At 39.3% G+C, this 15,757-nt stretch overlaps 1 protein-coding gene across 1 annotated transcript in view; it reads right to left on the reverse strand.

Annotated features, from left to right (window-relative positions):
* LOC126183541 (uncharacterized) overlaps nt 1-15,757 on the reverse strand; it is a 452,784-nt gene that overhangs the window by 14,031 nt on the left and 422,996 nt on the right. Inside the window, exons 20-22 of the mRNA XM_049925611.1 lie at nt 15,508-15,629; nt 5,586-5,709; nt 5,378-5,489 (exon numbers count right to left, since the gene is read on the reverse strand). Of these exons, the coding sequence (XP_049781568.1) occupies nt 5,378-5,489; nt 5,586-5,709; nt 15,508-15,629 (358 nt within the window). The remainder of the gene's footprint in view (nt 1-5,377; nt 5,490-5,585; nt 5,710-15,507; nt 15,630-15,757) is intronic.

Below are 15,757 nucleotides of genomic sequence, written 5' to 3' on the forward strand. Positions count from 1 at the left end.
AAGTTAGACCTTGATCGCTTAGAGACTGCTGGTGTTTAACCGCCAGCAAGAGATGATGTACTACGTTTCTTGGCGTGTCATCCACCCTGATGCCACCCACTCTGACCAGGATCCCTCCCTGTGGGCACCACCCAGCCGCAGCAAAGGCCACCTGGCAGGATGGCCATTGCCAGGAGTCCCGCTGCCCCAGGGTGACACGCATCTACTCCTTAGCATATGTGGGGAGTTAACAGCACAGGCATCAGCAGAGCGATCCCTGTGGGGTCAGGGGGCTATAACCAACAGGGTACATGGCGGTCCCACCACAACGGACAGGCTTCTATGCTCGATATCAGGGGCAAACAAGCTAAGAAGTCCATTATCATAAACAGCATAGAGAAGCGATACTCCACAGAGGATGAAGGAAAATGCACCCAGGAGTGTGACCTTGCCCAACAGCTGGAGAATGAGGGGAAATGTAGATCCATGCCGACAAAGGATGCAAGAGGTCTCAGCGCACGATGGACGCTATACACCATGTAAGGCGCCGTTCCCCATTTGGCTCGCTCTTCGCGAAAATTTTGAAAAATGGTGGTCAAACCCTACAGGGGACCATCACATAAAGGCCTAAATGTGTGAAACTCCTTTCAGTCGCCTCTTACGACAGGCAGGAATGCCTTGGTCCTATTCTAGCCCCCGGACCTGCAGGGGGTAGCAGTATTTTGGCTCTACATTTATAAAACTGAGAAGGTGAAATGAGTTCCACTTGAAAAGTATTTGGGGGTAAATGACAAATTATGAAAAAATGGAACAATTCCTGTTTTATTGATAGTTTTTGAAAATTGTATCACAAAACAGTCATAGATAAGCAATAGCAAGTTGAAAAATGTATTTATTCACAGTGCTTTTGCTGCCTCCATAATGAGCAGTTATCATTTCAAAGCACTCCTAATAAAGCTTCGTCTTTGCAACAGGGATAATTAACAATCAGAAACTGACCCTCTCCTCAAAATATGCACATTTGTTGACCACTTAACTTCTGTTGTTCCTACTTCCTGTAATGTAATACTGATTAAGATATTTGGGGATTTTAGAGAAAGCATAAAATTTCATGTCTAATTCAAGAAAAAACCTCAGAAATACAGCATAAAGTTTCTTCTTATTTTTGGAGTGTGTCTTATGTGCAACATATGGTACTGCATGCTGGGAAGAGGAAACAGACATTACCGTATTTACTCGAATCTAAGTCGCACCTGAAAAATGAGACTTAAAAAAAAAAAATTATATATAAATAAAAGCCGCACCGGAAATTTGAGACTCGAAATTCAAGGGGAGAATAAAGTTTTAGGCCGCACCTCCAAATCGAAACAAAGTTGGTCCATTGTAATATGAGACACAATTTAGGTCAAATGAATGACGATACAGCTACAGTAGTTTGGTTCGAATCGTAAGCTTAGCAGTTAAGCTTTACCAGGTAGCCATTGCTATGCGTCAGGCGCTCCGTCCGTATTTATACGGGTACCCTTCCTTTTTCACGTGCTTCGTCTGGTTTGAATCGATTGCTTTTCTTTTATCTGATAAGTGCCCTTCTCTTTGTTATAGGTGTTTACGTCACTCTAAGCTGAAAATGAATTACTGTACTGTGTCACGCATTGTTTGTCGCATTCTGATAGTGCGTGTTTACGGCCTGTCGCCGCTCGCTTGCTTTTGTGCACGCTACCGCCGCTTACTGTTAAAAAGAAAAAATAAGAGAGTAATCATCTCATTAGCGAAACAATGGCAAGAGACTGCTATTTGTTCTTACTCACACTGCTGCTTTCTTTGATAATGATCAACAAGCACCAAATAATAGACTGCGTATTATAGAACATGTTCTGAACAAGAGTTAGGCGAAAATGTTTCTCCGTTTGAAAATCTTTGCGGCTGCTTCTTTAGTACATCAAATTCTGCACAGAAATTAGAGTCATCTTAGAATTAAAAATCTAGTCAGTTGCCGTGCTTAATTTCTGACTGTATCACTATTAGGCATAAGAATAATACGAATATAAACATGACACGATACGTATATTCTTCCGCGTTTGCTGTTGTCTCACTCTAGTTTCGTGGTTTCTTAGGCAGACAGGATTTAAATGAGATAGCAGCAAACATGAAAGAATACATGACAAAATGTTGATATTCATATTATTCTTATGGTGAAGAGAATACTGCATGTGATTCAATTTCATCAGGTTCCTATTAGCAACCATCTCTTCTCACAGGTAGTAAAAAATTCAGAAAGTAGAGTTGGCCATATTGACAAACATCGCAAACAGTCTTTTAGATTAGATTAGATTAGATTTACTTTCATTCCAATTGATCCGTAGTGAGGAGGTCCTCCAGGATGTGGAACATGTCAGAAAAACAACAATACATGACAAATATTTACAACTAAAGCAAATAAGCTAATGTACCATTCCACAGGTCCCAAGTGGAATGATCGTCATTTTTTAATGAACACTAAGAGTCATTTTACAAATACTAATGCACTGAATTTAAAATAAAAAAGATTTTTATTTATTTATAAGGCAATAAACATGTAATACAACTACTGTAATACTTATTTACAATGAACACATTACTGCACTGAAATCGTGCAGAAGTTAGATTATACTTACACACACACACACACACACACACACACACACACACACACACACACGTCGGATTTTCGTAGTACGTTGAAATTCTGCTACATTTGAAGATGAACAATACGGAATTTGTATTTACTTCATTGGATAATGTATGAAAATGCAGTGGTCGAAACTCTCGGCGGAGAAAAAAAGCTCGTCTTCCACCTTTTTTTTTTTTTTTTAATTTCTTTACTGACGTGGAGGTTTTGGCGCCAGTATTTATCTTTGTGCCTACAAAGCATGCCTGTCTAGCGCTACATATATTCGACGGCAGAAGTTAGTTGTGGCGGCACCTACCAACATTTTTCAGAACTTCCACTTGCTTTGCACTCGATTCTAAGCCGCAGGCGGCTTTTTGGATTACAAAAACCGGAAAAAAAGTGCGGCTTAGATTCGAGTAAATACGGTATTGCACTTCCTCAAGAGACTTCAGCAGAAGTCCTTCGACAAAAACTCACTGTGTGTATCACTATTGTAGTTTACCTACTTTTGATTGAATGTAGACTCAGATCATGAAAGAACTGGGCATGTGTATGTTGAACAGAATGGGACTTCCAAAAAAATACTGTTTTCAAATGTCAAATTGAGAAAGGAGAAATACTTTTTGCTAAGAGGGAACATTTGTTGTGCCTGTACTGAAGAAATAAAGTGGGGAGACACAAATGACATTTTGATGTTTTTGACATGCCATACAGCATATACACTATGTGATCAAAAGTATCCAGACACATGGCTGAAAATGACTTACAAGTTCGTGGTGCCCTCCATCGGTAATGCTGGAACTCAATATGGTGTTGGCCCACCTTTAGCCTTGATGAAAGCTTCCGCTCTCACAGGCATATGTTCAGTTAGGTGCTGGAAGGTTTTTGGGGAATGGCAGCCAATTGTTCACAGAGTGCTGCACTGAGGAGAGGTATCGATGTTGGTCGGTGAGGCCTGGCATGTACTTGGTTTTCCGAAACATCCCAAAGGTGTTCTATAGGATCCAGGTCAGCACTCCGTGCAGGCCAGTTCTTTACAAGCATGTTATTGTCTTTTAACCACTCCACCACAGACCGTGCATTATGAACAGGTGCTCAAATGTGTTGAAAGATGCAATCGCCATTCTCGAATTGCTCTTCAGCAGTGGGAAGCAAGAAGGTGCCTAAAACACCAATGCAGGCCATGCAAAACAACAAGGAAAAACACAACCGCACCATACCACCACTGCCTATGAATTTTACTGTTCGCACTACACACACTATGACATTCACCGGGCATTCACTATACCCACACCCTGCTATCAGATTGCAACATTGTGTATTGCAATTCGTCACTCCACACAACATTTTTCCATTGTTCAATCATCCAATGTTTACACTCCTTACACCAAGCAAGGCATCGTTTGGTATTTACTGGTGTGATGAGTGGCTTGTGAGCAGCCGCTCGACCATGAAATCCAAGTTTTCTCACCTCCCACCTAACTGTCATAGTACTTGTAGTGGATCCTGATGCAGTTTGGAATTTTTGTGTGATGGTCTGGATAGATGTCTGCCTATTACACATTCCGAACCTCTTCAACTGTTGGCGGTCTCTGTCAGTCAACAGACGAGGTTGGCCTGTACACCTTAGTGGTGTACGTGTCCCTTCACATTTCCACTTCACTATCACATCAGAAACAGTGTGGAAATCTCGTGTACAGATGTGTGACACAAGTGACACCCAATCAACTAACCACGTTCGAAGTCCATGAGTTCTGTGGAGTGCTGCATTCTGCTCTTGCACGATGTCTAATGACTACTGAGGTCGCTGATATTGAGTACCTGGCAGTAGGTGGCAGCACAATGCATGTAACATGAAAAACGTGTTTTTGGAGGTGTCTGGATGCTTTGATCACAGTGTAAATCTGGCATCACTGTGCACTTATCAGCAGGTCCTGTCACCAACACAAACCCATTCAAAAGAAAACAACAAGCTTAGTGGAAGAAGTTATTTTTCCATCTTTTAATTTGAGTGTCTCAAATGCTTACATTTTATACCAGGAAACAAGAAGGTCAAATGAAAGAAAAAATGCAGGCTAATAGATGGCAAACAACTTTGTTCTACACGGAGGCAAACATACAGAAACAAATAACTCCCTAGGACTAAAACAAGCAAACAGTGTAAAAGGCATTTTCCACACAAATTACAATGAACAGAAAAAATCAAATCCGAGTCAAGTTTGTAAAGCCCATGCACACACCATCAAGAAAGAAACTGGCAAAATTTCAAGAAAGATAACTTTTTGGGGCACCCTGATTGAGGTGTTGCTCCATATATACCTGACTGCTTCAAAATCTATCATAATGGGGCAAACTGTATAACTAAAGCATGTACAAATTTTTCCTCAAATTAAAAAAAAAAATCATAAAATTAAAAATTTGTCTATGGTGTTCTATTTAGGTAAATGTATCTAACATTACTGTATTTCAATTTATTATTGATCTCACAATAAGCTTGTTATCATTTAATTACTGATTTTTAGAAAACTTTTTTCTTACTGAAAAATTACTAGAACTGACTCAGTGCCACATTGGGAGCGTAATATCAAAAGTGTTAAGTAAGAGCTGTACTCTGTGGTAAATATGTTGTCATATTTATCTCTTGTGGATTATACTAAGTATATAAACTACTTTACCACAGACACAAAAATTATACCTATTATACAGTAGAGTGATGATATTTGGAAAGTAAGTCAATAAACAACATACCATTTTGATAAGTAAAATTCATATAACTTCACAGGACACCTTAGTGGATTTTCTTCATTTTCTTGCTGCTCATACTTTCTCTTTTTCTTCGTCTTTGTTCTTCCATCTTCAGCTGATGAAATTTTGGTTAAATCATGAGATTATTGCTCAACAGTAACAAAAGAAAAGCAAGAAATATTGAAAGAAGATGGCATATCATAATTCATACCCCTCATTGATGGTGGAGGATAAAACCGTAGAAGAGCAGACGATGTACCTCCACTTGCTTGGCCTGGTCTTTTCCAATGCTTCATTATATGAGCAAAGGACAGTTGCATATGGTCATCGACAGTCTATTGGGGAAGAAAAGAAACATTTATACTACAAGTAAATAAATGACTTCTACAGGGAACTATGTAAAATATGTTCTTAAACAACTATTTTTCAATCCAGGAGCAAAATTTCACGTAGTGTGCTACACAAAAGTAATTCATAAGTTGTGTAGCAACTGTATATTCACTGTCTTAAAAGCTCAATTGCTGCTGGGGATTTGCTGTAGTCAATGCCACAGAACCATTACAAATACAGGGTCAGTGATTCACTGATTGGAACTATATCAAATCCCCTGTCTGATAATCCAGATTATTCTAATTCAACTAAGGTAAATTTATGATCATTCCTTCAAAAATGCAATGACCAATTATATTTTACATCCTTTTCCAACATAAGCTTGTTCTCTGTCTGCATTTTTTTCACTGTTGATGAGCTGCAAAACACAAATCTTTGTTTTCGAGGATTCTGTCATGGAAATGTGGGAACGTTACTATAATGAACAATGCACAATAGTGCACAAATATTTTAATAACCAACAACAGACGGGCAGCACATGTTTAATTGAACAAAATTTGTCAGATAATCATGTACTGAAAATTCACTATTGTGGAGCTATGCCATAAAATGATAGACCATCAGCAACGAGCAAACGTAAGTTCTTCTGGTAAGCAGACAAGGTTGAATATACAGAATGCATTCTCACATTGGAATGAAGTGTGTCCTGATATGAACTTAGAGCACCTGCCCACGAAAGGTAAAGGTCCCGGGTTCAAGTCCCAGTCCGGCACACAATTTTAGTCTGCCTGGAAGTGGCTTTGTCATTTTGTCTAACAAGGCTGCTGCTGCGTTACACCACATTACACCAATGATGCCACTTTGTATTCACTGAAATCACAATGAACAATGCAAGTCTATAGTATTTACATTTTTCTTAATTCTCTTCATTTCAATACAATGATGAAATGTCCTGGTTGAATGTCAATCATTTAAGGAGTAAAGCTAACAACTTTGGGGGGGGGGGGGGGGTGATTTCATCTAGTAGGAGCATCTGAAGCAGGTGCATCATAAAAGTGTCTTGGGCACAATTAAGAATTTTCTAAGTGTCTGGACCGTATAGGACCTGAGCTATGACAGAGACATTACAGTCAGCTATGCTAGATCTCTTATTTTCAGTTCTTAGTCAGATATTTGCATATGTGGCATGAAGTACATGTGAAATCGTGAAGCCAAAATGAAAGTTATGTAAAAGCACAGAAGTTTCCTATCTAAAGGGCAAATGTTGCTAAATGTTATACTGAAGGTATAAAATGTGCCACAGGAATGTGAGTTCCAGTTTTCCTAGTATTAATAAAAGAATGAAAAGTGACTAACTTTCTAAACTTTATGGGTTACCTACCCATCACCTCACTTCATTACATTACTGATGCGTCAAAACATAAACCTACTGGACTTGTAACATGCAAGCAGATACAATTTTTGGATATCAGAATCAGTCATGTAGCATGGAGTTAAGTTTGAATAAAGAAGACACCTGGGAGCAGCAATGAGGACACTTTAGTGGCACATGGTCAATGAGAATACACCTAATATAATGTCCCAAGCAGAAGCAGTATAGTTAGTGCTCACTCCTGTTTTAGGTCCACCGCCACTGTATTAGGATACATTTATGCTGCAGACTCACTGCTGGTGCATTGCCTCTCACTGCTCACCAGGAGCCTTGTCATATTTATGCTGCAACATTGCTGGTTGTGCAGGTTTCTCCTAAAAAATTATCCCGAGCACTTTTTCAGAAAGTTATGACTGTTTTAACAAATTTTCCAATTTTAAGTATTACTGAACCAGTATAGTGTAAGATATGATGATTCAACCCAAAATTATACAATAATTTCTGATGAGTAATTCATGGATCTCCTCACTTTTATCCACATCTACTTCATATATTGCAACTGCCACTTGTAGATTTTTATGCGGTTATTCTAATGAAAGAAAAGAAAACAATACATTACCTGAAACATAGGAACTAATTTCCAAAAATTATTACACCTAGTATTATCCCTCATGAGGTGGGCACAATGATCTCTCTGTCCCTTGTCCCTGATAACTTTGCGTCCAAAAATGGCTGAAATAGGTGCATGCTTAAAAATCATCACTTCTAGTCCTCACAACATTACAGTCTGTGTATGGTGGTATCATTGGTAGGATATTGGGAAAATGAAGTCAATCTACAAAGGAGATTGCTTACAAAATGCTCATGTGACCCATCCTAGGACATAGCTCAAGTGTGTGGGATCCATACCAAATAAAACTATCTGCAGACATTGAAAGCCTAGAAAGAAGGGCAGCACCAGTGTCCACACGTTTAGTTGAGCATGAGAGACTGTCACAGAAATGCAGGAAAAGCCTGAGCTGGAAAATGCTCACAGCTCGATACAAAACTCTCTCTCAAAAAGGTACTTACAACATTGCAAGTACCAGTATTAAGTGAGGAATCTAGGAATATATTATAGCTCCCTAATGATCAGTCTTGCAGTGATCACAAAAATAAAGTTACATGAAGATAAGATTTGTGGTTCATGGTGTGGGTTCCTGTAGTCATGTCCTAGTTCATGAACCACGGGCAACGTATGAGTGGCCAAGTAAGTGGTCCCGACAGTCGGGATACCAGTTACTTTGGAATAAGGCTGGGCATCTCTGACATATTCTGAGTCGTGGTCACCTTTGTGCTCATACGGCAAAGACTACCAAATCCACCGGTTAGTCCCTCAACCGTTAGGGGTAAAACCCAATGGGACTCGGGGAAAATAAGGCTAGCAACCTGCTTCCCTGGTACTTTAAATATGATGCTGGCAACAATCAGAGTAAAATGCCTCGGACCTTTGGAGGTGACGGAGTCCAGGGACTCCGAAGATACGACTTGGCAAACAAATGATAATGAGATGGGGAGTTATTAATGTCAATGGGGGCTACTCTGGGAAGAAGGTAGAGCTGGCAGAGGCTGCAAGTACGATGTGGCTGGACGTTTTAGCTGTTAGTGACATTCGGGTAAGGGGTGAGAAAGAAGAGGAAGTGGGAGAATACAAGGTCTACCTGTCAGGAGTCAAAGCAGGAATAGCACAATGGGGTGTAGGGCTTTACATCAGGAAAGAAATGGAACCCGGCGTAGTTGCAATAAGGTATGTAAACGAACGACTGATGTGGATAGATTTGACAGTGTCTAGCAAGAAAATTACGATTGTGTCAGTATATTCGCATTGTGAAGGGACAGCTCAAGATAAGATGGATAGTTTTTATGACGCACTCAGTGATGTAGTTGTTAGAGTAAAGGACAAGGACAGTGTTCTGCTCATGGGTGATTTTAATGCCAGGATTGGAAATCAAACAGAAGGGTATGAAAAGGTTACGGGTAAATTTGGAGAGGATATGGAGGCCAACAGGAACGGGAAACAATTTTTGGATTTCTGTGCCAATATGGGCTTAGTAATAACAAACTCCTTTTTTAAACATAAGAACATTCACCGGTATACTTGGGAAGGCAGGGGAACCAGATCTGTCATTGACTATATAATAACAGATCAGGAATTCAGGAAGGCTGTGAGGGACACACGTGTATTCAAGGGATTCTTTGATGACACTGATCATTATTTAATCTGCAGTGAAATTGGGATTGTGAGGCCGAAAGTGCAGGAGGTCAGGTCCATATGTAGGAGGATAAGAGTGGAGAAACTTCAGGATAAGGAAATCAGTCACAAGTACATAACAGCGATCTCAGAAAGGTACCAGTTAGTTGAATGCAGTCAATTACAGTCACTGGAAAAGGAATGGACAAGGTACAGGGACACAGTACTAGAAGTGGCTAAAGAATGTCTTGGAACAGTAGTGTGTAAAAATAGGATGAAGCAAACAGCTTGGTGGAATGACACAGTCAAGGCAGCCTGTAAAAGGAAAAAGAAGGTGCATCAAAAATGGCTACATACTAGAACTCAGGTAGACAGAGAAAGTTATGTTGATGAAAGAAACAAAGCCAAACAGATAATTGCATCATCCAAGAAGAAATCTTGGGAAGACTTTGGAAACAGGTTGGAGACTATGGGTCAAGCTGCTGGAAAACCATTCTAGAGTGTAATTAGCAGTCTTCGAAAGGGTGGTAAGAAGGAAATGACAGGTATTTTGGACAGGTCAGGAAAACTGCTGGTGAATCCTGTGGATGCCTTGGGCAGATGGAGGGAATATTTTGAAGAGTTGCTCAATGTTGGTGAAAATACGATCAGTGATGTTTCAGATTTCGAGGTAGAATGGGACAGGAATGATGATGGAAATAGGATCACATTTGAGGAAGTGGAGAAAATGGTCAGTAGATTGCAGTGCAATAAAGCGGCTGGGGTGGATGAAATTAAGTCGGAACTCATCAAATACAGTGGAATGTCAGGTCTTAAATGGCTACACAGGATAATTGAAATGGCCTGGGAGTCGGGACAGGTTCCATCAGACTGGACAAAAGCAGTAATCACACCAATCTTTAAACACGGAAACAGAAAAGATTGTAACAACTACAGAGGTATCTCTTTAATCAGCGTTGTGGGTAAAATCTTCTCAGTTATTGTTGAAAGGAAAGTGCGAGTATTAGTTTAGGACCAATTGGATGAAAATCAGTGTGGGTTTAAGCCTCTTAGAGGTTGTCAGGACCAGATCTTTAGCTTTCGGCAAATAATGGAGATGTGTTATGAGTGTAACACGGAATTGTATCTATGCTTTATAGATCTAGAAAAGGCATATGACCGGGTTCCTAGGAGGAAGTTATTGTTTGTTCTACGAGATTATGGAATAGGAGGCAAACTTTTGCAAGCAATTAAAGGTCTTTACATGGATAGTCAGGCAGCAGTTAGAGTTGACGGTAAATTGAGCTCATGGTTCAGAGTAGTTTCAGGGGTAAGACAAGGCTGCAACCTGTCTCCACTGTTGTTCATATTATTTATGGATCATATGTTGAAAACAATAGACTGGCTGGGTGAGATTAAGATATGTGAACACAAAATAAGCAGTCTTGCATATGCGGATGACCTAGTTGTGATGGCAGATTCGATTGAAAGTTTGCAAAGTAATATTTCAGAGCTGGATCAGAAATGTAAGGCTATGGTATGAAGATTAGCATCTCCAAAACGAAAGTAAAGTCAGTGGGAAAGAAATATAAATGGATTGAGTGCCAAATAGGAGGAACAAAGTTAGAACAGGTGGACGGTTTCAAGTACTTAGGATGCATATTCTCACAGGATGGCAACATAGTGAAAGAACTGGAAGCGAGGTGTAGCAAAGCTAATGCAGTGAGCGCTCAGCTACGATCTACTCTCTTCTGCAAGAAGGAAGTCAGTACCAAGACTAAGTTATCTGTGCACCGTTCAATCTTTCAACCAACTTTGTTGTATGGGAGTGAAAGCTGGGTGGATTCAGGTTACCTTATCAACAAGGTTGAGGTTACAGATATGAAAGTAGCTAGGATGATTGCGGGTACTAGTAGATGGGAACAATGGCAGGAGGGTGTCCACAATGAGGAAATCAAAGAAAAACTGGGAATGAACTCTATAGATGTAGCAGTCATGGCGAACAGGCTTAGATGGTGGGGTCATGTTACACGCATGGGAGAAGCAAGGTTACCCAAGAGACTCATGGGTTCAGCAGTAGATGGTAGGAGGAGTCGGGGCAGACCAAGGAGAAGGTACCTGGATTTGGTTGAGAATGATTTTGAAGTAATAGGTTTAACATCAGAAGAGGCACCAATGTTAGCACTGAATAGGGGATCATGAAGGAATTTTATAAGGGGGCTATGCTCCAGACTGAACGCTGAAAGGCATAATCAGTCTTAAATGATGATGATGATGATGATGATGATGATGATGATGAAGATAAGGGTAACCTAATGACAGGTGGGACAGTGATTTTTCGGAAGCCACTTTTCTCATGCTATATACCTTAATAAATGGTACACTGGGAAATATCATCTCCCATGCACTTCACAGTAGTTTTCAGAGTGTGTATGTAGATGCTGATGAAGTAGATGTACACTGTGTGAGAAACTATGCAACTAGGGACAGCCAACCACGAGGCTGCTAGAGTGACCCTGAAACAGCCAATCATGGGTCAAGGTTCAGGACATGCATCGATGGTTGCAGAGGAGCACTAACCAACTTTATACCAATACTTGGCAAGGATTGTAGTGAACAGTGATGGTGCAGAATAAGTGAACTGGTATGACAAAGTGGACTTCATCATCACCAGGCCACAGCAGCAAGCAGAAAGGTGGCGGCATGAATGCATCCTTAGTGTATGGTAACATTAGTATGAAGTGAGGTAGCATTCCAGAGGAACTGAATGTAGACTGTGGGCTAGAGATGGTGGATAAAGAAGGTATGCGCTAGGCATTAGAAATTTCAAGAGTCAGGATTAGAGACCTCTATTATCCAGTGTGCTTATTACTTGCAAGTGTAACACACAAATGGTATTTATGAAATGCTTAAGGTTCTTACAGAGAACAATACATCAAGAAGGGAAGGAAACTGAAATGAGAAATAGAGAAAGTCCATATATTTTTTAAGCAATCAGTAGCTGGTTACAGAAGAAAACTTGCATGGAAAGACAGATGAACAGAATCAGCAGAATGATGTAGGAGAGAGATGGCTGCACATTTGATTGACACCAGTTCATTTCTATGAAAAGACTTGTTCATACTTATCAAACATATACCTCTGTTAATGCCTACATTGCTGCTTTATTTAATTCATCATCCACTTCCTGTCTATAATTCCTTCCTTATCTTTTACTATTAACACATCAGTTTATTCAGCTACACCATCTACATTAGGGATACACTATTTTCACTTTCCTTTAGTCAAATTATTTCTCCAATGTAGCTTTTCTGGGTGGAGGAAATAGTACATTCACAATTTATCTCTGATCATGCATTCATATTTTCTTTTAATCAGTAATAAACATCCATCATCATTCTGTTCATGCCTTAAAAAGTAAAGTTCTCATCAATCCAAAGATCGATTTGAACACCACAGTGCTTTACAAGGCATGATCCTGTTGCATGTGGTATGCTGTTGCCTTCCCCTTCCTTTACAATTCTAAAATCAAGGTCATTTAATGGACAAAAAAGTACATTATAAATGCTATGTCAACAACATGCTGTTGCTTGTAGATGGAACTTGGGACGACACTGATACAACTCAGTATAACCCCACTTTTACATTCCTGGAATTAATGTTTTCCTGCAGTTTATGACTCTTTTTACCGCTCCCGTCAAATTTCCTAGTCCACAATGTTAATTCGCACCCAATTTTCCAACAACATATTTTTAATTTTCCCACAATTTACATTTTATGAAAAAATGTTGGTGGAGAAAAAACTGATGTAAAATGACACTGGCATGGCGTTGGCCATCAAGTAGTATTTAGCAACATTAAGTGGTTAAGTTTCTTGACACTTTCTCTACTCAGCAGATCTGAACCAGTAAATGGGTAAAAGTTGGAACTATCTGTGTCTTATGTCCTGCTGCAAGGGGGATTCAAATAATGATGATATGACCAATCACAAACTTTAATAAACCATCTCCATAGCACATGTGCAGTTTTGTGATTGTTAAGATCACCGTGACACCTTCATCAAAGCACATTTAGCGTATTTTGTCACTTGGTCACTTGTAGTGCTAGTTGACACCTTCACTCACTCTACATTGTTCAAATGTTTTTGGTTTAAATACAGTGCCCATTACATATTTTTTCATGCTGAGCAAAATATGTTTCAAGAATTTATTCTGGTTGTCAACAGCAGTATTTGTGTATGGATTCTTTTTGACGTTATACAAACAAGCTACGTGAATGATAGTTTGTACACATGTGGTTTTCTACATAACTGAGGAGGCACAGTATCTGATAAACTCAAAAAGATGACAACAGTCCAAGAGATGCAGAACCACACACATGCAAACATCACTTAAAGTACTTATGTAAATATTTGCACTTGACAATGAGGAAAAAATCTCGAAATGCATCATGTTCAGCATGAAAAAATACTTAACTGGTGCAGTGTTTCACTATTTAAATAACAACTGAGAGCTGCAGGCTTTCCAAAAACATCTATAATGATGCATGAAATTGAGTCAAACGTTTCTACTTCCCAGGCAGTCACCACTTCCAGTTACATCAGTGGTTTTTATTAGATAATAAAACTTAGTAGATAATAAACAAGTCCCTGACAAGTAGTTTGATGCTTATTGTGCATACATTTACCTGCATTTTTCTGAAGTCCCTTGAAAATTGTTAAAGTGGGGTTTCTCTGTGGTTGGAAAAGTGTAAAGCATTCAACAACAGAAATTGACTTCACTGTAGAGCTCGAAAGTAGCAACCTTATTCCAATTTTTAGATCTTGTGGTAATGAGGCAAGGCGAATCACACACCTCCAGCATCTTTAGAAAGCCAACACCAACAGGTGTTGTGATTCCTAACCAAACGTCGCATTTAGAAGCTTAGTGCACAGAGTCATTTATATCTGGGACCAGGAAAAGTGAATTAGCAAAGGCAGAGGTTTATAAAATGCAGTGTCCATCATGTGGCATGAAATATATAGGACAGATGGGGAGAAAATTTTCGACAAGGTATAGAGAGCATGCAGACATTTCTACACTGGGCAGTTAACATAAATCAGTGGTTGCTGAACATATATGTGAAACTGGTCACCTGCTAAATAGCATAGAAAAGGATTTAGAGGTGATGCATGTAAAAAAGAAAGGTGAGAAGCTTGACCTACATGAAGGACTTGTAATAGCAATGCACTGAGATACAGTCGATAATGTACTTCATGTACAAACAGGTGAGAGTGGTAATGCTTTCTTCAATGGTTCTTTGGAGCCTTTTTTTAAAGGTTAGCATTAACACAGTATATATAGGTACATTGTATAAATAACCACTGATATATTCTCTCTTCACATCCCCTGTAACATCTCTGGAAAGCTATGGAACAGCTGATGGCTCAATGCAAACTGTTGAAGCCGTACATGTGTTTACCGAACTAGCCAGTGCAAGAGAAGGCACCTGATGGACTTTCAGCTGATGTGACTGGTGTTACTACTATTAACTGAACTGGCAGTAATTGGGATAAGGAGTACAAATAATCTAGTATTACCATTTGTAAAAGTAACACAAGGACTTATAATGTCTGAATAACTTCGTGTGTTTTCATTTTGTGACTGTGTGTGCTACTATGTAAGAGTTAATGCAGACAGCCATATGATGGAAGCTCAACTCCCAAAACACATTGTTGAGTGGTTGGTTGATTTGGGGGAGGGGACCAAACAACGAGGTCATAGGTTCCATCGGATTAGGGAAGGAAGTCGGCCGTGCCCTTACAAAGGAACCATTCTGGCATTTGCCTGAAGTGGTTTAGGGAAGCCAAGGAAAACCTAAATCAGGATGGCTGGATGCAGGTTTGAACTGTTGTCTCCTGAATGTGGTACATAGCTGAGGATTACATTCCCGACATTAGTGGCTGTATGATACATCTATTATAAGAAATAACTACAACATATATGTCATATGAATGCAGGTAACACAGATGATAATAATAATGAAGCTTTGGAAGTTAAAATCCAAAAGGCATTATGGTTCATATGCTCAACATGCTTGGCACTACACATAAGAGATAATGTCAGAAGTATTTCATTATAATTTTTTTCAAGATGAGAAATCCAAATTTTTATTTCAAACTCTCCACTTTCAATATGGTAAAGGACAACAATCATATTCTGACATAGATTTGTTTCAACTTACCACAAGATTGAAATATTTAGTATTGAAAAACATGAGGGTGGTAAGTAGAACATCAGGTGAATGGGCACCTAGTTGCTTGCTTTCCCACAGATGTTCCTCCATCACCCGGGTGGCAATTTCATCTGCAATTAATTACAATGGTATAAGTTCACTGTTCATTTAATTAACAAATATAAAAAGTTATTGCTCCCATAAATGAGAATGACATTCATCATTAAATGAACAATGATAGGTTAAAATAGTTTTTGTT

The sequence above is a fragment of the Schistocerca cancellata genome, chromosome 4 (genome assembly GCF_023864275.1).
Source record: "Schistocerca cancellata isolate TAMUIC-IGC-003103 chromosome 4, iqSchCanc2.1, whole genome shotgun sequence".
Classification (NCBI taxonomy): domain Eukaryota; kingdom Metazoa; phylum Arthropoda; class Insecta; order Orthoptera; family Acrididae; genus Schistocerca; species Schistocerca cancellata.